This window comes from Chaetodon auriga, chromosome 21 (genome assembly GCF_051107435.1).
Source record: "Chaetodon auriga isolate fChaAug3 chromosome 21, fChaAug3.hap1, whole genome shotgun sequence".
Taxonomy (NCBI): Eukaryota; Metazoa; Chordata; class Actinopteri; order Chaetodontiformes; family Chaetodontidae; genus Chaetodon; species Chaetodon auriga.
In genome coordinates, this window is record NC_135094.1 from 12,127,424 (window position 1) to 12,153,269 (window position 25,846).

A 25,846-nucleotide genomic window follows, 5' to 3' on the forward strand; every position below is an offset into this window, starting at 1 on the left:
TTGTCATCTTGTGTTTTTGTGAACGTTTATGTGTGTGTTGAGTGTGAGCAGTACCGTGCTGCTTTGGCTGTTTTTGTTTTCATGAATAAATGTGTGTGTGGGCACAATCCTGATTTTGTCAATGAAAATGTTTGTGAGAGTTTGGGTATTGAATGTGTGGACTTTTGCACATGTGTCATATCTGCAAGCTTTACTGGTTTAACTGGTTTTCTCATTTCGAGTGTGTGTTGCGTGTCTGCAAATATTTTACTGTCATTCTAAACATGCAATGTGTACTGTATATCTGTTTGCTCCTTTGTCTGAATGTGTGTATTATATGTGATTCTGTGTATATTTGTGCTCCATGATGTCTGTTTTCTGCTTTGAATTAACATGTTTTATATTCTGTGTTAGAAAATAACTGCCGATTTCAATTTGGAGCAGCCTCTTCCTTCACAGCAGATAAAATGAGATTTGGTTTCCAGAAAACAGAAGTTGATTTTATGACACATTTCTAATCCTCCCGGAGAAGTTTTTTTTAGGAAGCAACTTAATCGTCCCTTCCAGCAGAACTTCTTTGCCTTTCTTTTTCTCCTCTAATTTTATATTCCACCCTCGTCATATGCTTTATGCTAACAAGGTGATGACCTCATCATTCGAGCACAGTGACATTCTCTGGAGGACACCAAAACACAGAGGACGACATGAAACTTTATGTCCTTTCCCCTCATTTCTACCACTACTTTGACATTTGTCTCAGCATGTGTCCATTAGGGAACATTTACATCCACATGTGACAGAGTTTTTCAGTTTGTTTTTGAAAAAATAGGTTGTAAATGTTAGGTGCTGGGGCATTTTGGCTTCCACTCCATTTCTGAATCCAAGCTTGCCAGATAATGAACTCCTTTGACAATATAACTTGTCCAGCAACCATGTCTTGCAGGTTTGTGGCTACATGCTACCTGTGTTATCTTCCAGCCCACGCAAACACTTCCACTGCATTAACGTCTCCGGATCAGCTCGCTGTTATACCTGCCAAGAGGATCCTTCTCTTGCTTGCTCCAGCACTCCCAGAACAGACAGAACAGCACAACTTTGTTTTCCTACAATTGGAGTGGTCAATCTTTCCGTCTCTACCTGCCACATTGCTACTGTTCATTGCTATTGCTGGGTAGTAGCAAGGACATTAAACCAAGCACCATTTCCATTCCTGCTGCTCATTCTGCTGAACATCTTGCCTTCAGACTCTCTGGTCCCACTCCTTTGGTCACTGCCAATATCCAGCTGTCCAACTTAATGGCAGGAATGAGAAGCTCCACTTGTGTTCTGGATCCCATCCCATCCAATCTTGTTAAGGACTATCTTTCAGCTATCTCCTCACTCATCAAAGAAATCATTAACTCCTCCTTCAGCTCTGGTTCTGTACCCCAAACCTTGAAACTGGCTGCTTTCACCCCCATCCTCAAAAAACCTGGTCCAAACACTGATATCAGGAGTAATTTCCAGCCCATATCCAATCTCCCTATCCCATCAAAAATGCTGAAACCGTCAAAGCACATCTCATCTCCAATGATGTATTCAAACCACTTCAATCTGGTTTCTGCTCATAGCACAGCACAGAAACGGCTTTCTTCAAATTCACCAGTGACCCCTCACCTCTCAGCATTCTTATCCTCTTGACCTCACAGCAACTTTAAACACTATCCACCCCCCCCTTTTTCTCCCCTGCCTTGAATCCTCCCTCAACACCACCAGTACTGCCCTCTGCTGGTTAAGGCTGTATCTCACGAACAAAGTACATCAACGTCAACAACCACACAAGACTGTGACTTACTCCACTCTAACCAATGGAAACTAAATCATGGATGTAAGCCAACTTCCTAAAACTAAACTGCGATAAATCAGACATGGTCATCATCCCTCACCAAAACCACTCACTACTTCTGTCTCACCATTATTAACTCCACCCTGTCTCCCTCCACACACTGTTGCAACCTTGGAGGTAGTTTTGACAACATCTCTTTCAAACACCATGTCAATCAAATGACCAGAATAACCTTCTTCCACCTAAAACACATTGACTGATGCCTTCAACATACCCAGAATTGATGACTGCAACAGCATTCCTTATGGCCCATGATCCAAAGTCCTAAATAAACCCCAGTACATCCACAACACTGCTGCTTGCCTGCTTGCCCACTGCCGCTCCCATGACCACACTGCTATCCTCCAGAACCTACACTGGCTTGTTGTCCCACTACGGATCCAATTCAAAGCCCTTCTCCTCACTCATAAAGCCCTTCATAACCAGACCCCCTCCCACCTCACCACTCTGCTCCTTTGATGCACCAAACAAACACCAGATCTGGGTTGACAGAGGTTTCTCCATTGCTGCCCTCTCCCCCTGGAACTCTCCCCAGACACAGCTGAGACTGCAGTGACCTGTCCATGTACAAATCATTAATCAACGCTCCCCTCCTCAGAACTATTTTTAATGTTTAATGTTATAAAGCACATTTAATGTGCTGTTTTCTTATGGTTATTGTAATTTATGTACAGCATCTTTGAGTACCCTGAAAAGCGCTCTATAAATAAATTCATTCATATTATCATTGTTATTATCATTATTATTATCATTATTATTGTCTCAGTGGTGGTCACATTATCATATAATATTCTTTGGATCATTGGAAAATTGAAGATACATGAGATGTAGGCCTCACTAGAACATGTTGGGCTTCTAATTACATGTCAAAAGTGTCAGAAAGCGAAAGAGGGGGAGAGAGCTGGCTGAGTCGTTATTTTTTTTGGCAGTGAGACTATTCAATGCAAAACAGTACAGAAACAGAATAATGTTTTTGGAAGCCAAAGGGTTTAACCATTGTATTTTTAGATTTTGAAGGTTAGCCACCTGAACAAGTCATTTAGTCTGGGTAATGAATCTTGTCTTTTTTTTGTTTTAGATGTGAGAAAATCTGTCCTGGGGTTATAATAATAATAATAATAACAATAATAATAATAATAATAATAATAATAGTAATAATAATAATAATTAATAATAATAATAATAATACATAAATAAAATTTATAGCCCAAACTGATCTAAATATCTTCCTCAATGACTGTCACCATCTACACATCAGTGGATCAATCTGCCTTATTCAGACATGTGTATTCCATGAAAGTCGTCCTACACAGAGGCAAAATAAGATGTTAGAATAAATAACTTATTTGGACCTTGAATAATTGCATATAGCACTGTCTCTAATCAATGTAGCTTTTTTTATATATCAACAATCCACAATGAACTGGATGCTTTCACCATAACATATTCCCCAGAGACCTCCATCCTTGAGGACATTGATTGTATATTTACACTCATTCATTATTGCTGTCATTGACAAGTTGGTTTTATTTCTTTCCTTCTTTGCTTGTTGCTGAGTGTCATTGTTAAAGGAGGGGCAGTCCTGTCCTCTCTCAGCAATAATTCTATTGGTATGATTAAACACACCAGATTACCTTGGCTTTATTTGCCAGCTCGGAGCTCTGTTGCCTCAGCTGTAGTGTGACTATATTAGATGGAAAAGTATGAATTATTAATTGTATAAACATAGAGGGGTGTAATTGTCTGGCCCTATCTCTTTCTGCTGTGGACTGATGTGGAAATGAGCTCCAGTCTGAGTCACTGAGATAATGACTGGAACTGAGGAAGGGAGAGAAAGAAGGAAGGGAGAAATATAGAGGGGAAGTAAAATGAAATATAGAGACACAAGAGAGGAGGAGGAGGGTGAGAGCAGCTGTGCAGCACTATGAAGTGTGCCACTCTATGAAGGCTTGGACATTTACCTCTCAGTGTGGCATCTGTAAAATCATTCATCAGGATGTATGTACATGTACCTGAGACATTTCCTTTTTCCTCCGTCTGCATAATTTTTGTACAGTATGTACACCCCTCTGTGGACAGCCATGACCCATGCACATCAGCAGGTTTGTCTGTGTGAGTTTGTGCCGGTGTGTTTACCTCCTCTCCTGTTGAGCTTGGCATATCCAGGTGCATATCCATTGGAGAAGACAGATGAGCTGGTGAAGGCTGTGTGGGCCAAAGGGGAGGCAAGAGCCTCATCACACTTCTCTGTGGGGAGAGAAAGCAGACGAAGACCCAGGGAGAGAGAAGCAGGAGAGACAGAACAGGGGAATAGAGAAAGGAGAGAGGGAAGAAAAAGAGAAAATGGTGAAAATTTGTATTTTACATGAATTAAAGAATATGTTCATGAAGTTGTTCTCAGCAATTCTAAATGAAAACACTGTTATTAGATGTTAAAAGAATTAATTCAAGGACAATTTCTCAATTCAATTCAAGCCCTCACAGCCAAAAAAACCCTTGTATTTTTCACCTGGTTGCATTGTCTAAGAAAGACTTCCTCACAAGAGAGGGAGCGCAGATGTAGCTGGAGGTTGAGCTAAACTGTTTGCGGGTCAAGAACCAAGTCAGGTCAGTCAGACTTAAACCACTGAGGTATTCCAAACATTGTTTGGTTCACTGAGTGCACTGCAAAATATCCACCATAACAAGCAACCTGGCCTTGACCAGATGCAGATGCATAATTGATTTAGAAAAACGGAAACACACATGAAATAAGTTAAATGCTGAATTGCCCCGGTCCCATCAGATCACATTTAACCATCAAGTGTCTTCTTTTGCCTTGGTTATGCTGCTATAATTAGGCACACAGACTTATGTAACGCTATCACCAGGTAACTATGGTTGCATCAAACAAATCAATGATTGGATGTGCCAAAATCTTCTCCAGTTAAATAAAGATAAAACTGAAATCACTGAGTGTCTTTGGAGCCAAATAAGATCTATTAAGAGTCAGTGCTCAGCTTCAGTGCTAACACAAACCAGGCCAGATGTCTTGCAGTCCTGGACACAGACCTAAATTTTAACAGCCAAACAAGAATGATTACAAAAAACGGCATGCCATCACCTTCAGAAAATGAGGAATGAAAGGATTTATCTCTCAGCAGGACAGAAAAAGTGTCCATGCGTTTATCTTCAGTAAACTTGACTCCTGTAACGCCGTCTTCACAGCTGTCTCTAAAAAGTTGATGCTGCTAGAGTCCTCAAGAAGACCAGGAGAGTGGATCACACAACCTGAGATATTTACACTGGGATCGTCCCTTTACTGTCCCCAGAGTCAAAACCAAACACGGACAAGCAGCACTCAGTTTTTATGCATCTGGAACAAACCCCCAGAAAATTCTGCTCCCACCTGCACTTTTTCCAATCAGTAACATTTGGGACTATTTATTCGTATATTGAAGTGTCATTTTTATTCTACTCTCTTTTCTATTTCAGTCCTCTATTTTACTTTGTTTACGACCCTTTTACATCTTTTTTTATTGTCTTTTTTTATTGTCCTGTGTTTCTTTTCTAGCTCGTCTTAATGCTTTTATTTCTTATATGAAGGACTCTGAATTGCCTTATTGTTGAAGGGTGCGGTACGAATAAATGTGCCTTGCCTTGATTCTCATATTGTCATTTCATAAATTCCCGACCAAGTGAAATTCCATTTGAAACAAGATCCATCTCAGGACTGAATATAAATAGAATTCAACAAAGATAACAGTGGGTAAACGGTGTAAACTAAAGCCTTACATAGTCTTTTCAGAGATCTTTGGGACAGTTTGGGTATATAACATTTACATGAGCATGATGATGAGCACAACTGTGGCCACGGTTTTGTTTTCAAGGTGAGGCTACTTCTGCTGCACTGCAATCAAGTCTTATGCTAGAATGTTAATTATTGGTTGTATAATAAAGGTTTCAGATGGTAATTTGTGCAAATAATTCATTCCTTAAGAAAACAGTGAACATTTGAATACAACAGCTTTAAAGCGGCCTTTTCCACTGCACATAACCTTGAATGTAATCATGTAGACGTGAGTCCAGATATACATTTCCACCTGTCCAGACACATGAACTCTGGACCCAATGACTTGTGGCATTGAAGGGAAAGAGTATGAAAGATCAGCGCTGTAGTGCTGCCCAGTCCAAGCTGACCTCAATATCAAGAAAGCTACTACAGCGGCAATATGAGACATGCAAAGGCAGCAAAAACACAACACAAATATATATTCCTGACACACACACACGCAGTCATGAAGTTGTGTTCCTTCCTTTCTCTCAATTCGCCCCTTTCACGCACCCATACGCACAAACACAAACACACTCTTTCAGTACATTAGGTTTCACGCAGAGGGAAATTGTGAATGGTCTGTCAGGCCAGGTAGAGGCAGTCAATAGTTCTCTGTCATGCCCCACCGTGCAAGTGTGTGCGTGTTTGAGTGTGTACGAGATTTAGAAGAAACAGAACTGTTTGTGCTGTGTCTACAGTATCTGTATGTGCAGTACGCTGTGACTGAAAGTCAAAGCCATGCTACCTTCTTGGGCTGTTGGTTTGCTAGACATATTACGTCGTGTCACAGGTGGACTCAGAGAAAAAAAATGACATCATCAAAGCCTCATAATGTGTGTGTGTGTGTGTGTGTGTTTCTACATGGAAGGGGAAATGGTCTGCAGTCTCCTTCTTGGCATCTAGGAGAGGTCCATATATTACATCACTTCCTGTTTTGACAGGCGATACACACAAATGTTCTCCTTAATGAACACACACAAAAAGTAATGAGGTATCCGGCTCATTGACCTTGCACTGGTGAAGTTGTAAAATCCACTGCCAAGCATGGGGTAGCTGGCTTGCCACCACATGAGCAGTGATATACATTAGAGGGAAGTATCCAAAGAAAAGGGGTTTAGGCAGTGTGAACTAATTAAAAATTATACTTGCACCCACTTGGACTGCACTATATAGTATATTTGGGCACATAAGGGGTTATATTCACACCTTAACACATGCTCTTAACATGGAGGGACATCTAATTCTTATGGGAGAAAGGAAGCCTGGCTCTCTTATGCCATGCAAGGGAGCATAATGCTTTCAACAGGGCTTAGATGAGCAGATGTCATTGGATGTGACTCATGCCAGCACACGTGTGTTCCTACTTATCTCATTTTGCATCCATGCCATAGGTGCACCTCTCTTGCAGCAACATCTGGTCATGAAATTGGGAGAAATCTTCTTTGGCTCACACATACACACATGTGCATCCATACCTTAATCCCCCTGCGCTGATCCACAGAGACATAAAACAGATGCAATCATACACAAGCTGCCTCTTATTCATTCACTCGCATGTGCACACACAATGCCTTTCCTGCAGCTTCAGTCTCAAGAGTGCGTCTGTAGGTTTCTCAATGACTTCTTCCAGCTGCACATGAACATGCATTGCCGGTCACACACACATGGAAAGACAGAGAACTGCAAAAAATAAGGGCTGGTAGGGAGGGAATGAATAGAATGGGAGAGGGGAGTTAATGGTGAGAGTGGATTTTAAAGGAATGGAGGAGTGGAGAAATATATAGTGCATTTCTTCAGTGCCTCCAGTTATTTCCTCAGAGCCCTCTTAACTCTCTGATGGGGGAAAAACTGCTACGTGAAGGGACTTCAGCGATCGGATAATAAAAAATGATACCTGTAATCAACTGGCTAATGCCCCCTTACAAGATATAAATACTTTTGGAAAAAATAATAATAATGCAGCATATCACTGGCTGGCTGGATTAAGCATGAACGCATGCTTGGGAGAAAATGTATTTTGCCTGTGAAATCAGAAACCTGAATATACCCTGCTATTATCACATAAACCTCTTGGAACTAAGGTTTAACAGTCTCTAATTGTGATAATGGCAGTCCCTCCAGAGGCAGTGTTACCATATTACTGGATTTGTTTGCAAAACAACTGATTAGATTTAAATACAGTTTTCCCTCATGCAGCCTGCATTGACTTTGCCACAGTGCATGTGCAGTATCCATTGACAACAGCTGATCTGTTAGAGTGTTAGGCAACACTCATCAAGCAAAACTCCTCATCGTCTCTGCACCTCTGTCTGTGCAACTTATTTATTCGATATGCTGTTGTTTATGGTGGTGCTGATTCACCACTCTCCCTCTGTTCTGCCTTCTTAATAATAGCACATATGATAGCAGTCCTTGCCCTGTGCATTGCACAGTATATTCAGTATCTAAATGAGATGTCAGCTGGCTTCTGTTCTGCACATTATAGCTCCTGAGGGCAATCACTTTGACTCCCAGTTCAATCCTTAGCATGCTGCTTGGATTCATGTGTGGACTCATGCCAAATAGAGCTACAGTACTTTTGCATCACACGGTATGCATGAATATAAGAAGATGTTTAGCCAGTTAAGATTTATTTGGTTTTGGCTCAATTCAAATGCAATGTTCATAAAATGTTTCATTTTCATATCAAAACCGCCAGAATTAAGTCTTAGTAAGAATATATATAGCGATATAAAACTGGATTGTAGCTTTGGCCTTTGATGTACAATTGCCCATTATAATTCAGATTTGTTACATTACTCAAAGACAAGGCGGGATCTCAGTAATTCTCCCACAGTGAAACTGAATTGCTTCAAAATCTCAACAGTTTACTGCTTTAGTACTGTGCTGAGTGCATACAGAGTCCATTGAACTGTCCTATTTGACTTTTTGGGTTTTTTAAATGGAAAACTTGAGTGTAGCTGTAACAGATGAAACTAGCAAGCACAGCTTTTAAGGAAGGCGACTACTCATGTCATATCAAAACACTTGACATTTTGGAGAGTGGATGCCAAAGTCTATGTTACACTGTAGCAGAGTTCATCATTGCAGTGGTTCAGGCAGTATTCAAGCTGTCACACCTGAAACACTTCAATGACGAATGCAAGGCTGCTCGATAACGGCAAAAATCATAATCATGAAGATTTTTGTCAATACTGAGATCATGATTATTTAACACAATTACTCACTGATTTTCTAAACATCATGCATTTATTGAACATAAAAAAAAAAACCTTTTTAACAGATTTCCTTGAATCTGTCTTTTAATGATGCCCTTTTTGGCCGCTCCAAGCACCGGTGCTGTAACAGCATGGATAGACACGCAAACAATGGCGCACTTGACACAGTGAGCTGAACAAAATATGCCACAGGGCGGCTGAGAGTGAATTTGGGTTTTTATGAAGGGGCAAAAGTGCACTACTGCAAAGAAAAGGGGTGACATATGGCCTCGTTCGTGCTACTTTGAGGACTTTGGGCCTCCTACACAGATATACTGTTTGTGCATTTATCCTTGTTACTAATTAATCTTTGAAAAAGATCTAGGTTCATAACTCTCGATAATACGCTGTTACACAGTATATCACAGCGCCACCTGCTGCAGCACACATACCTAATAATAGATTATGAAAGTATATAAATTAAGTAATGTAATACAGACCAACATGGACATGTTTGCAAAACACGTCACCTAGTGCGTGGTTGCTCAGTGCCACATGTGACGAGCACCTGGTTTGTGAAAACAGATAAAACACATTCATGAATGCAAACAACACAGTCATACGCTCAGGACTCAAGTGTGAGACCGTAACTGCTGATATTTGCCCATGTCTCAAGTGCAAAGTAGGGCTCTGTATGTTTAGGTACTTTAGGGCAAGCAAATGACTACAATATCCAAGTGCAAATGTCAGCCTATTCCCTGGAGAGCAAGAGACAGATAGTTGTACGAATGATGGTATGATAAAAGAGGAGGAACAGGTGGGGGCAGTGTGGGAGGCTGGGAAAGATGAAATGGAAAAAAAAAAGAAAGTGAAAGAAGACAGGAGGTGAAAGCGAAGGAAAATGGCTGCCTACCAAAGCCTTCTTAGTGACATTTCCAGATAGGTAAATAACTAGGAGGTGGGGGGAAAAAAGCAACCAGGAGATGTGTCAGCCGGCTGCCACTGTTTGGGAGCAGAGCCATGGATAGACAGAGTTTGGCCGGCTTGTTCAAAGGGCTTTACATCTGTGCCACATCTCTGGAGCTAAAGGGATCTGGATACAAATAGAGCATAATACATTCAGGGCGAAATTCATGACATCCTAAAGATCAGTTGGCGTAAAATCACAGCCGGTGCTGCCACAAAACTAAATTCTGGCATCTAGAATGCGGCATAATAACACAGAAAGCAGCCAGGCCCAAACTACTTTAATGAATTGCTGTACCTGCCACATTGGCCATTCGGGAAAATATCCCCAACAGAGACAGTTTACAAGTACTAGGCACAAAGGCCAAACATATTGCATATAATAAAAATCACCTGCTTAAAAAAAAAGAAAAAGAAAAAAAAAAAAAAGAAATTTGGAGGGATTTCTTAAGCAAATCTGCTAAAGTCTCACCTTTTGCATGCGTGTTTTAACAATGAGGTCAGTAAGTCAGTCAGGTAGTGAGGAACATTCAGTGTTCTTTGCCAGGCTGCTGAGCAGACTACACAAAAATCTCCTATTTGTATTTAATGACTGTGAATCCATTGCATGTGGAGTTTTGGTACAGTGCTGTCGAGGCTGTCCTCTCAACAACACTGAACGCTGAAGTTTGGGGACTTGGGGGCTTTTTCTGGACTCAAGTCATGAACACAGTGGAAGCCGTCAAAAGTGCCAGCAGCTGCATGGAGATGCAGTCTGACTCTCCAAACTGCCAGTGAGTGTGAGAGTCTCCGTCTGTGCACTGCTCTCTGGCGTGGATGGGAGCAGCCTGGGCCTTTCCTTTGTGTTTTCCATTTTTGCCCACATCATTCACGTTTCAGACTGACAAAGTCCATCTGGAGCAGACTGAGAGGTGGTCTTTAACTAAATTGTGTTTGCTGCAGTAGAAGCTTCCTGCAATGACCTCATTTCTTCTGTAATATTTATAAACTCAATATAGTCCATCTCAGTTATTTTTGTCTGGTGATCTCTATCAGTCTAGGAGAGGTTTTAGTCTGCAGGAGGAGATGGAGGGATGAACTGCTGGAGCTGAATCTGCAGGCAGAGAGCAGTCTGTATGGAGCTCAGTGTTGATTATTATTGGAAATATAAGACTGCTTTCTTAACAGCCTACAAAAGTACTGTTGTCAACAAACCATTAACAGCAGAAAATATTTCTTTGCTGTTGCATCAGAAAAGTGACACCCTGACACTGACACTGTTGCACATTTACTGTCTGCACTAAATGACCATTCCTGTCTTTGTTCAACTGTCTTGTAATTGCCTTGCTCAAATTATATGCACAGTCGTCAAACCTGACAAATGAAACTCTGATTCAAAAACAGCTTTCAAAAACTCACTGAAGTTGTGTCTTCTTTTTCATGGGGTCACAGAGAAAGGGTTTAAAAACCGGTCAAATGGCCACTCGCTAATTAGCAAGCAGTAACATACTGTATGTGTGTTGTCCTGTACACCTGGAAATGCATGACAGCAGGTCCCTAGTGGGCTTCACAAAGAGGTATAGGACACAAATTAACAGATGTTCCGCAGCATAGAAAAGGCCTCAGTAATTGGCATTACAGATGGTTGTTCCCACAGTGCCATTTGCCAGTATCTGCACTCTAAAACAAAAATTGTGAAGTTAACACCAGTATGACTCACTGTGTGACATGTGATACCCATGGACACTTCGGCAGTGTGGTTGCTGTACATTTTTATTCATAGTTAAGTGTAACACAAAGCTTTAAAGTTTCTCTGTGTAGTTTATGACCTCTCATAGCTCTATGGAGGTTTCCATGTTTTGTTTGGTGGACAGTCCAGCCAATGGTTTCTCATTATTCCCCTTATCTACTGGCAGTAACGCACCAGAATATGCTGCAATGAGCCAACAAAGGCAGGCGCGATGAAGACTGCAAGCCAGTAAACATGGACATAAACAATACTGGATTCAGTATACTTGAGAATTGGCCTTGCAAATGTTTTGTAAGGCAGGGAATGTATTGAATACATCTGTTAGACCACATGTGTAGACACAATGCACTTCGGGGAGTAACACTGAACACAACTTTTATAAGAAAACCCCACAGCTGCCGAACTATATTGCATTGCATAAAAAGAATCAAGTGCTCCCATCTTGTATTCAAATGGCTTTGTTGAATAGGTGACCTTAAGTCTTGGAAGTTCCCACAGCCTCTGAATACATCATAGTTCAACAAGCATCAGATACATAATCACAAAGCAGCTCGCTTCTCGAATGGAAGGAAACATGCTTTATAAAAAATGCAACAGTGAGTGTATGACAGTGTATCGCTACTTCACTGTTTTATAGTCAAATGCTTAGCGACACGAAAGGAAGCGAAAACATCAAACAAACACAAAGTGCAATTATGTTCATTCTATATTCATCTCTGCTGGTGCCTTGGTGACAGCAACACTGTGTGTTTCTGATTATGGACTGTGCTCTGACGTAGACATCATTCAAATTTGGTATATTGGAAAAACTGATTTTCTGACTACTTGACTTCACCCTCGCTGGATCTCCTGCTGCTCCTCAGTATAAATAATTTTCCTGACACTGTCCAATCCTTTCATTCAGGGTACCTAAATCACGTACATCAGAGCTTTGTGAATCCATTCAGTGTGTATTTAGTTGTGTATCACACGTCCTGCACTACTGTAAATTCAGTATAGAGTCATGTTATACACAAAGCCACTTTGTGCACAGGGCCACCGCCCTGCGGCATGAAATAGCGGATGGCAGTGGAGTGAATAATAATTATCTACACCCCAGGGTGGGAGGCCATTCATTTTCCATTCACACAATGCCCCGGTGGGAATTAAAATGACCATTTAACTATGACAAGGTGGCAACTTTTCAAAAACATGTAATTTGCTAGCATAAAGAGGAGAAGAAAGTGGAGGTTATCATGTTTTTGGAGAAATAAAATCCCTTCTGGGATAGATACCACAAAGTGTTAAAGTGCTAAAATACATTTATTCTAAATTAGATGATAATGAAGGTTTTCACTGAGGAAAACTGTTTTTCATGCTCATTTTCAATTGAAAGCTCTGGTCTCAAACCCACTGCTGGTCTCAAAAATGAGCTGTTTTTCAGCTGAGCTCATGGAGAAAGATCAGTTGCTTCCCCAAACTCTCTTTGTTTATAAATGTATATGGTGTGTATGTGGAATCTCACTCACTTTGCCTGGGGGTGAGGCACCTTGTTATTATATTCTCTGTCTATTCATCTCCCACACTTCTTTAACCCTTCTTTATATATTTCTTCCATTTGTTCTGCCCCTTTTCCATGTCGGTTCTGTGGGTTTATATTTGAGCGGGTGAATTTTCACATGTAATTAGCTATTTTTTGCGGTCTCCTTCTTGGAAGATGTTTCATTAAAAAGCACAATCTCTCCTCATGCTGCTCATTCACTCCATACACTCTCACTCTGGCTTATTTCTCTTTCAACCCTCCCATCCCCTGCCTTTCCTGACCACTCTCCAACTACCCACCACCACCCCCAGGCTTGCCAGCTCTTTGCTTGAGCCGTTAATCTAAATTTTTTGGTCCAGATTCATTTTTCATGTCTTGGAACCCTCACCAAACAATTTTTGTCAACAGATCTGGTGCCCTGTGCCAATGTGAGCACAGACCAAGCGCATAATGAGATGTTTTGGATGAAGCAACCACACATAAAGACAGACATCCAACCACACACACATGTACCTTTTCCTCCCTGTTTTCCTCTACAATTACATCCGTCACGTGAAACTAACTTTTGCAAAGGTGGACGAACAAACATGGCCCTAAGTTTTAGACTTACAGAATGCAGATTATAGCATCATCAGAACACAAAACAAAACCAGAAAAGAGGAAACAATAATCAAGGCTGGACAAGCGGATACTGTGCTTTGGTGTCAGCTAATGTTGGCCATATTTCATGCTGTCTGAAGACAAAAACTAAGAAATGCATTTGGCAGCATTCAAATGCACCAACTACTACAACCATAATTGGGTGCTTTATGAGTTGTTGGCTTGGATGGATATTTTACAACCAACATTTGGTCTCAGTAAACATTTCAGAACGTCAAAAGCCACTTTTCACCAGTGCAACAATTGACGATTTGACAGATTATAATTTACATAAAATACTTTCAGTGGAAAACAAGCTCTCAGTCTGTCCCGTCCTACCTCCTTATATCATCTGGCAGCAATGCCCACTCTCCTAATCAAGTTCTTGCAGTTCGTTTGTTGTAGGTAACATTGGCCAACACTTTTTCAGTTTGTCCAATGATGTACAGTAACCAAGGAGTCTCCTCAGTCTAACATTCAGTTAGCCTGGCCAGCTCAATAAACCCTCGTGGGCCTGCTGCATAGGTTCATCTATTATTCATCCCAGTAATTAAAGGGCTGCTCAGGATGACTGATTCTCTGTGTCATTGGTAATCCATGGAGCCTCAGGCTGGTTTATGGGAGGTCTGTGGTGACAGGATGGCCCCCCAGGTTGGACTCCTCTGGTGTTTTTTTGATGCAGTTTTGGAAGCACATGGACAAAGATAGAGAATCCAAATGCACTTGCAGCACACTGTTTACAAAAGGTAAGGTGGACTGTAGACTGGAGAGGTATGGGGAATTATTATTTTGAGCCAGTACTCTCTCTATAGATATGAAGAGCTCATTCTAAGGCAGCAAACACACGATTCTTATCTATAATTATGAATAAATATGTTTCATTTCAACCAACATATCCCCCTAAACCCTACACATTGGTCCTTTAAAAGATTCTCAATTTGGTGCATTTAAAGAAGGCTTCTTTAAGGTACAGTATCTCTTTTTCTCTCTATCAAAACCACAACTTCATCAACACCACATCTCTCTCCCTTATTGTCTCTCTCCATCGCCTTGTGGCAATGTGCATGGCTGTTTGGCCTGCCCACTTGGTGCCAGGTCTGATCAGTTATACCTGCCTGATTCAGTGAACTCAAAACCAGGACTGTTCTGCTCAGAGCTGCATGAAGCATAACCCTCTGTCTCTCTCTGATACACTCTACGTTCCAAAGACTGTGTACGAATGTGTGCACAGTTGTGTGTTTGAGAGTGAGCACAAAGGGAAGGCAGGTGGAGAGAGAAAGACAGAGTGAGACAGTGTTTAGACACATCGACAGTATGTGAATATGGCACAAGGGATTAAATTTGCACTCATAATCTGAATGCAACAAGCACCTGATTTTCTAAAGCCTCTTTCACACATAGTTCCTGGTAAATTAATGGGATAACCTTTGGAGTACTGCTTGTGAGTTTCACTATTCAAACCTGCAACTGCATTCAGGAACATTTCCGTCTGCACCTTTTCACACATGCCATGGCAATGTCAGAATAGACGGGGCAAGCAACAGTCTATCAGAGGGTGGCGATGCCACATGGGCGCCAACCGGCATAAAACTCACAACAACAAGATGAGGCAAGACCGGATTTTGTAAGCAGCAGAAGACACCTCTTATTATTTTCAGAAATATGGTGGGCAGGGAGCTGTTTTTGTCCAGTGCCAATGTTTTTTCAAAAAGTATTTATTATTCAACAAGTAAGCATAAGGTAACGGTAAATAAGTGGTAAATTCAAATATGTCATCAGCGGAGGTTAACTTGCTCCACTTGAAAGCGCCATTCATCAGTTGCATGTAACCCTTTACATGCTTGTTAATGCAATGCTACATTTTCCCTGAAATGTCACTAGGTCTTGTGGGAAATTGGTAGTAGACATTTCCCTGAATATCAATCCCTGCTCCCATTCACACATGACCTCATGCAGGAAATGTTCCTGAACAACTCATTATGCAATCAACAACTGTTACTGCCCTCCAGTCATAATGTTTGAGTGAAGGACAGTTCAGAAAAGTCAGCATGTTCAGGAAAGACATCAAAATGTAGTGATTTTGTGGTGAGAAATACTTATTAGGGAAGAAGAAAAAGATTCCAATATGTTTATATGTTTGCTTTCTAAATTAACAGAATAAATAGAAGCCGCAGCATCCAGTGGAGAACCACAGCAGAGACAAGTGACTCAGCTGAGCAACTGATCCAAGCAAAAGCACAGATTAGCGCAGGTGGAGAGTGTAGATGGTGCAGATATGGCCAATATTTCCCCACAATTGCATTATAGTGTAAACAATAAGTGTCTCATGAAAAACAGTGCAATCACCAATGGGCATTAGCAGCTCATGTTTAGAGAACTTTTCTTTCTTTGTGAAAATGATTTTGTTCAATTAACCAAGTCATTTACTGTATTTTGTGTGCTCAGTGAAACTTAGATATTTTCCCTGTGCTATCATTGAGATTTCAGTGGAGGATACGTTCATTTGAGATTCTCCTCCCGAGTATAATTCATTTACATCATTTGCAACTATTCTTTAAGAAATGATGAAATGACCACAAAAATTGGCCCATTTATATGCTTTTCTCCTCCCATTACTGGTGATGATGTGTAATATTCATCAGATAATGATCAAATTGTGCTTCCAGACTGCGGCACCTCATTGATACATCACATGCACAGCTTTACTGTAAGTGCACAATACATCTACGAAGACCGAACAAACAGCTTAGCAAATCTTGCCCTGAGAGATCTTGGTGAGTAATTATTGCTTTTTCATGGTAATATGGCAGAGCCGAAAGAAGACTATGGTGGCCTATTGTATTTTCTCCCAGTGAAGTGAGGTTGTTCTACAATGCTCACAACAACAGAGGATTATTAATTATTTCCCATAGTTCCTCAGGTGGGAATGGCTTTCATTTCAGAGGCCATTAAAATACCATCACGCACAGCCCATAGTGGGATTGTGGGATTTGTCTTATTGGTTAGTGGGTATATTGGTATCAAAGGAGCTCAAACCAAAACACAAATGCAAGGATTGTCTGTTCCGAGAACACTGCCATCACAAAGAAGGGTCAGCAACATTGAGCTAGTTTGGTGTGAAGACCAAAAGGAAGAAGTGTGAACCAGGTAATAGTGCAGTATACTGGGCACCCTCTACCATGCAGATTTAAATTTTGTCTGGCTGTTCTAGGAACAGAAATAAATGGTCTAGTAATCAGATAATTGGGAGAATGAGATATGTCTTACAGTAATGCCAATAATGCAGTTTACAGTATTTGGAAAATGAAAAGGCTTTAGTGACTATCCATCCAGGAAGGTTGCAAGGTGAAGGAATTCTTTGGCTGTCACTCCGCGCCAGTTGTAATTAGGTTGATAAACACAGTAATTCATGGCCAGAAAGTGAAATGGAGAGATAATCTATACCTGCATATACCCTCGATTACACTACTGGATTCTAATTAACAACTGGTCTTTAGCAAGTGAATATATTTAGGCCTCAGAAACCTGTGTATCTAGTACTAAAAGTACTGGTAGACACGCGGATACATATTATATGATATAGGGATTTAAACAATACCTTTAATAATGAGTGTGACTGTACGTTCATGTAAATGTCACCATTTGACTGAAAAATATTGCTTCACATCACTTGCATTTATGTCCATGTCTATTCTCAATAGGCCATTTAAAATTACTTTGCTGGAATTTTCCAGTATACTGGCTGCTGCTTGCACACACACACACACACACACACACACACACACACACACACACACACACACACACACATCAATGCAACGAAATATTTTAGCATGAGATTCCATGTGTGAAATTGTCTCTGGTATATCACAAATAGGGAAGAACTACGCCAATCACATGGCACGTGTGTGTGTCAGAGAGAGAGAGAGAGAAAGAGAGAGAGAGAGAGAGAGAGAGAAAGAGAGAGAGAGAGAGAGAGAGAGAGAGAGAGAGAGAGAGAGAGAGAACATGCACAAATGACCAAATAAACATTTGTACTGTGATATCATCATTTCCCAGCCAGAGTGCTTATTTATTATGCTGCATGTGAATATACACCGGACTTCCATGTATCACAAGTAAAGCAACTTTTAACAGAAACAGATGAAGGAAACAGAGAAACAGAAAACCGAAGTACTAAATAACACATGCACGGTTTGTTTGTATTTCCCCCACTGTGAATACCGTCACCGTGGGTCAATATCACAGCAATGAGTGAATGGCTGGCTGTTGGTGTAGTCTGGCTGAAGTCAGGGAGAAATCGTGAGCCTCTCCTTTCCCTCCTGTGTGCTCGTAAAGATGATTTGCTGCCAATCTGGCAACTGAAGCCCATAATATCACTCCCTCCACTGCCCTCCACCCCTTTGTCAGCCCTAAACTCTGCCATGCTGAGAAACAATATGTTCTGACTGGCAGTAAAAGATGAATACAGGGAGACAGGATGAAACTGAAAGGGGGGAAAAAGGTAGCGAGAGACTTGTGCAGCATACGTGTTAGAATCACACTTGCATGCGCTTGCTTCCAAAGAGGTACATATGCACATACCCAATTAACTTCCTTTCAAAACAGTCCCATGCTGGTGTCCAATATGGCCCGTTTGCCATACAGAAAGAGGGTGCTGAGAAGAGGCTGGAGGGGAGCAAAGACAGGAAAAATATAGGCAGACTGACTGGACGAGGCAGCTTAAAGAGGTACAGAACTGACGGGAATCTAACTCCAATATCAGATCTGAGTCTTTTCATATTGCTATACAAAACCTGTTAACAAAGATTGAGTTGAGATTTGTCATTAGATTTTTTTTTTTTTGGCTAAGAAGGCAGAAAAAGGAGAATTTTGAGTGGCAGTCTAATTGACGCTCACAGCCTATATACGTAGCTACAACCTGAAAATGAGATGAGTAGCATGACGTATAAAATGATGGTTATGCATCTGACACACTGGAGAAAAGTCGACTTCGGCACACTATATTTTTAATGATGTACTGACTCCAAATCCTGGATGTCCTGATTCAGAGCTACTATGTTGATAGGTTTAAATTATTGACATGATATTCATGAGAGTTTAACTCAGGATTTTGACTTAACAAAAAAAAAAAAAAAATCTGTCACTTGCACTATTTGTCATTTTAACCAGCAAATGTGCCATTCAGTGCCAGCTGAAAACTGCTACCTGAACGTTCTGTAGATTCTCTTTTCTAAAAGAAAAAGAGCAAATAAAGTTAAATCATTTGACAAAAGATTGGTTATCCTTGAAGCTTAGCAACTCCCAGTACTTGGCAAAAGGTATAAAAAGGCTAAAAACCAAGTGTTATCAGCTATTTTAACCCAATCCTGATACATAATTTAGCCCCACTTGTGGATTCCCATCCAATACATCCATTTTTAGATCATAGATCAATTCTTAAGGTTGCAGCATGGCGGTCCACTGATAAAGAAAAGAAGTCTCTCTGTCACCGGGCGAGGACCCTGCTGAAGTGTCCTTGAGCAGAATATTGAATCCCCACAACAGCTTTGAGGCGCCGCACCGTAGCCAACCCTGATCTTTGGCTGTCTCATATATCATCAGACTAAACCTCAAAGAATAAATAACTATGAATTGCTGACATGCATTCAGAATCAGAGATAGTGATTTATCTGAACCCCCACAAGTATCCTCTTGGCTTGAGTATTTTTCATGGACTCTAGCTGGCAGGAGAGAGAACAAGGAGGGCATGGAGGACTGTACAAGTTTGATATCTTATATAATCCTATAATCAATAAGCGCTGTTTTCACCAGACGTGCTTCACTCCATCGAAAAGGAAAGAGGGGAAGGAATGAAGGGGGGCAGGCGAGTGGGGAGCAAGTGAAAGACAGAAATACACCACAGTGGAGGATAAAAAGGGGAAGAAATTAATATATTTGTAATATCAACATGTGTGATGTGAAGCCTTCAATCTTTGGATTCACATGATTAAAAATGGATAATCTGAGTTCGGCCTGAACAGCACAAAAACACATCTAAAAGTATACACATATACTTTAGTGTTTGATGTTCCATGTACATTCACACTACAGTGCACTTATGTATAGAATATGCGTGCACACACACACACACTGCGCACTCATGCTAACGGAAGTCCAGCAGTAATTAGAGGTGAACTCTATTTGCTAACGACCTTCAGCTCCAAGACCCACGGCAGGCTGACAAATTAGGGTTCTCTCTCCCAGCCACGCAGGGGCTCCCTCAGGTTAATGGGAATCAGGGGGCTGTGTGTGTGTGTGTGTGTATGTGTGTGAGACAATGCATTCGTGTGCGTGTGTGTACATCTATACTGCCGGGCTAATGGAAACCCAAGCTGTGCTAAGCCCCTGCAGTGGCTGGGGTTCTCTAACGGGGATTTAGCATTGTTCTCTGTGTCAGTAATACCTGGCAGCATTCACAGGAATTAGCATTGCTCCTGGCCAAGCAATACAAAACGAGGCTTATGGCGGTTAGCTTTGTTTGTGCTGTGGCAATAAAGCGCTAACTGTGTTTGCTTATCATGTATTAACTGATGTTTCTGGAGCAAGGGATGTTAACAATATCCGCTGCTCTCAGATGAGATTATCACCTTTGCTGCTAATGGAGAGGATTAGAAATTGGCTAAATTTGTTTCTGAAACGCTGCAGAGTTGAGGCGATAGAGGAAGGCTCTGCAGGTTTTCACAGACATGCTTTTCTCTCTTCAACTTTTCCTCTTCTCTTCTCATTCTATTCTCTTCTCAATGTCTAGCCTTTCTCCATGTCTGTACCCTGTTGCCCCCTGATTTTTGTCATCTGCACTGTCATCCCGCCTGCCATCAACGACCATCTTCTCCCTCTCCATGTCTGTCTCTCTCCGTCTCTTTCCATCTTAGGGTAATTATTTTCAGAAGCAGGAGAGGGTGGAAACGGATTGGTTCTGAAGGCCCACTGAAGAGGAAGGAAAAATAAGAAATGCTCAGAGGAGGAAAAGGAGAGTGTGAGGGATGGAGAAGGCAGAAAGAGTGTCAGAAAAAAGGAGCATGGCCATTGATGGGAGGCAACAGCAATGAAAGAAAAAGAAAAATATCATATATGTGGTAAGACAGCAAGAAAATTGTGCATGGGGAGGAGAGGGAGAGTTTAGCAAGAAAGAGAGCGAGATAAATAAGAGAGGGAGATGAAAAGGGAGAAAAATGAGGATGTCCCAATTTCAATGTTGATTCCAGAAACAATTAATTAACAATGAATAACTGATAAATTCAAACGAGGACACACATATACAAAAACGCTCCAGCTACCAGCCTATTTTAGGCCCAACTTCCCCTCACAGTTTCAAACAACAGCTGAATTCAGGATGGAAAACTTAGGATACCTGCGCTGTGTGAGCACGGCGGCGTTAGCAACTGTGAATCCATCCCGTAATGCAGACACAGCAGGAGTAATTTTCCACAGGACAGGAGGACACAGGTGAAGCTGTTGTTTACTTTGAGGTTTGACATTTGACCAAACTGCAGTGAACACCTCTCACCTGCGCCTCTTCACCTAACAGCACACTGTGGCTGCTTATTTTTTATTCTTAAAATATCCAAAACTCCCTGCAAAAAGAGCCCATATCCAGATGTAGATCACTGTTTTTTCAAACTGATTGATAACTTGGTCTCTAATATCGGTGACTAACTTAAATTTCCTGCAGCGTCTTCACAATAAAAGCCTTCCAGTGGTTTGCAGGTGGGAGGCTTTTACAGTAATAAGAACCACCAGCTGGAGCCATTAGGATTCGGTAGACTTCATTATAGCTCCAATAGTGCAACAAAGCAGAGTTGATTAGAAAAGTGAGAGCTCGCTAGGTATTTCTTTAATGAAAGAAAAACTCCAAACCACACAGAGAACCATGTTACACAAGAGCGACAGACATTTCTTAAAGCTCAGCCTGGTGAACCTTCAAAAAATGATGTTCCTTTCCAGTGGCCTTTTCAGTCACACTTGTAGAGCCAGGCAGTTTATAGCGAGCACACAGCTCGTCTGAGCGTGAAGATGGTCACAGATTGGCCCTGTACCCTGGCAGGACCATGACATTGCGGGTCAGTGCAGTTATCCCCTCGTGTGAGGTTGCAGTAGGAAAGCATGCGTGCATGACCGCATCAAGGCACGGCATGGTGTCAATAAAGTGCGCGCCAGCCCTAAGGAAACTGACATATGGTGAGGTGGCAACATGAGAGCAGGGAATCTCAAAGGTCCGCATCCAATTTTTACTTAAGGTCAGAGGTCTTGAAAGATAAAGTAACATTGAGTCAATGAACGAATGAACTCAGTCTTATAGCTACACCTGGACTAGTTACAGAAATTGTGTGTCTGCGATTCAGGAGCTGATAGTAAATTCTGCAGTGTAACATTAATGCGTGAACTCTGCCCTCTCTCTCGCAGTCAACATCTCCATGACAACGATCCCAAACAAGCCACATAAAAACCACATTCATTGATCTCCAGCTGCAAAGTGCATTCACTGTCACTAACAAGGTATTCATCAATGGAAAATGTCTTTCAAAATACAAAATGTTACACTTCCTGAGGTACTGCGGTCGATTCATAACACAAGCTGCGGGCTGTGTACTGATGGAGCTGCTGTTCAGTCTGGATTTTTAGAAGCCCTGATGTAGAGCTTTACTGGTGTGGGGCTATTTGCACAGTCCCCTCCCAAATTATCTCAGAGTGACTGATTTAAACAGAAAACCCATCACAGACAATGAAAGAGAAAGACACAGAGAAGCCAAAAGGAAGCCAGAATATTGACACTGCATGAACGTCATCCCTTGATCTTTGAAAACTTGTGCAGAGACATAAATTTTTAACAAAAATATTACCTTGTTATGTTCCAACTTTTTGGTAATTAAAGATGATTAATTCTGAAATACCAGTCTGATGGGGAATGGATGTGAAGAGTAGTTTGTCTCACTGCTCATTAGCAGAGCAACCGTGCAATCTGCAAAACACACACCATAAAATGGAACAAGGAGACCGAGTTTGAGGCTTTGAGAAATGGCACTAAATTATTAAAAAGAAGCAAATTACAGTTAGTCTTCCCAGTTTTCTTTCTCTTTTTTTTTATCATTATTATTAAAGACAATATTGTCTGAACTACGTTATATTTTCCTTTCTTATGTAAAGAAATAAATAATATTTTAATGGTGTAGTGTAATTGCTACTGTTTTGCCGCTGTGTCATTCTCGAGCTGAGACACAGTGAAATTTTTTAATTAGCAGCGTGGCATATCATTAGCTGGCAATAATGTCCTGAGATATTTTGCCTTTCATGTGAAATTAGTCCCACTACGCAAGAAACAGCAATTTCTCCCTGGCATTTTCCACATGGAAAAGGCATGAAATGAAAGCCTCTGTGATGCCATTAGGCTTCTGGAGTTTATGGTCTCAACATCCACTAACTGAAGTCGTTTATTTTAACTGAACCATGCTCTGAAGCAAATTTCATTGTTGATGCACAAATGTAATAAATGTCTCTTTGTGGATGTACTTAACACCTTTTCAGTGTATGAATACCCACTGTATGGAATCTCAAGATTATGTGCGTAACTATAAATAAACATTTTGTTCAAAAAAAAATTATGAAATGCAGTACACTATTTGATTTGATGTAATAATGCCGGTGGAGTGGAGAATGGTACTTGTCAGAGACAAAAAGTAAGCATATCAATTGCATATCAAGTCTCACCAGTATGGCCAACTTTCAGTGCGAATGAGCATCCAGTAAAACTATTGCTGTTAGTGCATTTTATCAGCAGTCTGAGGAAGCACCCGCGTTACCTGATAAGTGGCTGATAAGGAGCAAACGCTCTGCAAAAGTACAAAACATTTCCATTAGGAGAAACGTGCTGCAGAGTCAGAAGCGATGCCGTGTATGAGTTTTGGGTTTTTGAATTAGCATCATTTCTGATGATGCAGCACATTTCTCCTAATGGAAATGTTTTGGGGCTCGTTTGCCCTTGTCTGCCACCATATACACCACAAAAATGTGAAAACACACACAATCGACACCACACAAAAAAACTGTAGGACACCCAGTGGCAAAAACTCAGTGTGGTTGCACAGACACGTGCAGACAGATATGAGCACAGGCCCATCCTCTCTTGTTCTACCTCTCGTTATTGAGAAACGTATACAGATGACTCTAGATTTAAATAATGTTAACGCATTTGAAAACAATTAATTCCCTGCTGGGTCTTTCTCAGCTCTATGAATTGACAGCGTCGTGAGTGCGTGCATGCCGGCGTGTATGTGTAACTGACACACTTCCTTCCTGTGTGTCATCACAGAGCCATCTTTGTCTTCACTCGATAAGCTGTGAATTGCTCAGTGTGTGTGCGCGTGCATGTGCGTGATTGATGGAGCTGCAGTGGTACTGCAGAGAGAGAGATCAGATCACAGTAGCAGTAAATGCTGAGTAGTGGGCATTGAGTAAAGGAGACAGAGGGTACTACAGGGAAGTACAGAGGACAGAAGTGGAGTAAAGGAGAGGAGAGGGTTAGTCAAGGACAACAGGCTACCTGTATATTAAAAGTCTTGAAAACATGATGGATAGATCCCAGAACACATCTGTTGTAGCTCATAAAAAAGTAACAAGTATACAGCTAATTTGGTGATGCATCACGAAAGGCACACCGCAAGCACAGCGACATCAGCCCAGCTCTGCGGATAGCAAACAATTGCCGTTGCTCATCTGTCAAGGAAATAGCGATGTACAAACCACACACCTCTGATCTTATTGCTCCCTTTAAATCCCCTTACATTTCCAAAGCTCCTTTTTAAACTGTCTGAAAAAGTGATTAATTTCACCCGTCACAAAACGAGTCACGCAGAGATTTAAGTGTTTGGCGGAGGAAACAAGACAGGGTGAACAGCAATGCATTTTTCAATTGTCCTGAATCTATCTTAACTCTGCCTTGTAAACAATTGATTAACTTGCAAGGTTTGCCAGTGAAACTCTAAATGGTTGATGAAGTGGGATTAAACCAATAATATGGTGACAAAAAGCCTCAGTGAAATTGAATCGCAATTCGGTTCAATTTGGTGCAACAAATATCAACATTGTTCAGAAATAGCTTATTTATCTGAGAGTGCTACATACTGATTTTGTGGCAGAATCAACCTAATAGCCAGAATAAATGTTGGCATTGTACATTTCTGCAAAGCAGAGATATGCTGAACTTTACCCAGGGCTGTACAAAATACATGTACCAGTAATCTGAACTATGTCACTTTGATACTGTAATTCAGATTGTGTGCATATGAACTGGTTGAGATGATCTGGGCTGGGAGGAATTTACCTAATCTTGCTCTTGTTTTCTGATTTTACTGATTGTGTGAAGTTGTTGCTGACATGTTTTATCAGTTGATGTATAGTGTAGCATTTTGAGAAACCACAGCAGTACATTGGCAAGTTCACATCTCCACAGTAGCTAGTGCGAAAGGCAGTTAAAGTCTGAAAAAGTATATGTATCACCACCCCTGACATTTTTCCTAAACCCTCTTTTTTGGAATTCTTGTCTCTCACCGTATCCCATCTTGAGTCCATGTGCTCGCCACTAAAGATTTACTATTCACAACATGATGTGCCAGTGACAGTGGGAGAGGAAGGTGAGAGAGAAAATGGAGAGAACATGTTTTAGCAATGAAAGTGGGGAGCAACAAAGGTACAGTACAGTATGTTGACTCCAGGGAGACTTTGGGAACTTGCAGTTCTTAGATACAATGTATATCCTCAACATCCCTGAAAGGGAGCTGGAGTAAAGATTTAACACTGAGTTTTCTATTCATTTCAGCCCTGAAATAGCATCATGTTTCTGAGTTACAAGTTTTTCCTCCACCTTCTCAGTTGTCTAACCAGAGTGGACACAGGGTACTAAGCAAGCAGGGCATTTTAGTAAAAGTAAACTTCCGAACGTGTCAAAAACTGACGGTGAAATTAAAAAGAAATACGTCAACACCAAATCTAAACCGGAATATATGATAGCTGCTTGATTTTCACTGTCTTTTTTGTGTAAATTTAATCCCTCAAATCTGCCTACCTTCCTTGGCCTTGC

General features: G+C 41.1%; 1 protein-coding gene across 1 annotated transcript in view; it reads right to left on the reverse strand.

The window, feature by feature from the left end:
* The window catches only part of cntnap2a (contactin associated protein 2a), a 296,814-nt gene that overhangs the window by 172,372 nt on the left and 98,596 nt on the right, over nucleotides 1–25,846 (reverse strand). The window contains exon 2 of the mRNA XM_076761762.1: nucleotides 4,001–4,111. Within this exon, the coding sequence (XP_076617877.1) occupies nucleotides 4,001–4,111 (111 nt within the window). The remainder of the gene's footprint in view (nucleotides 1–4,000; nucleotides 4,112–25,846) is intronic.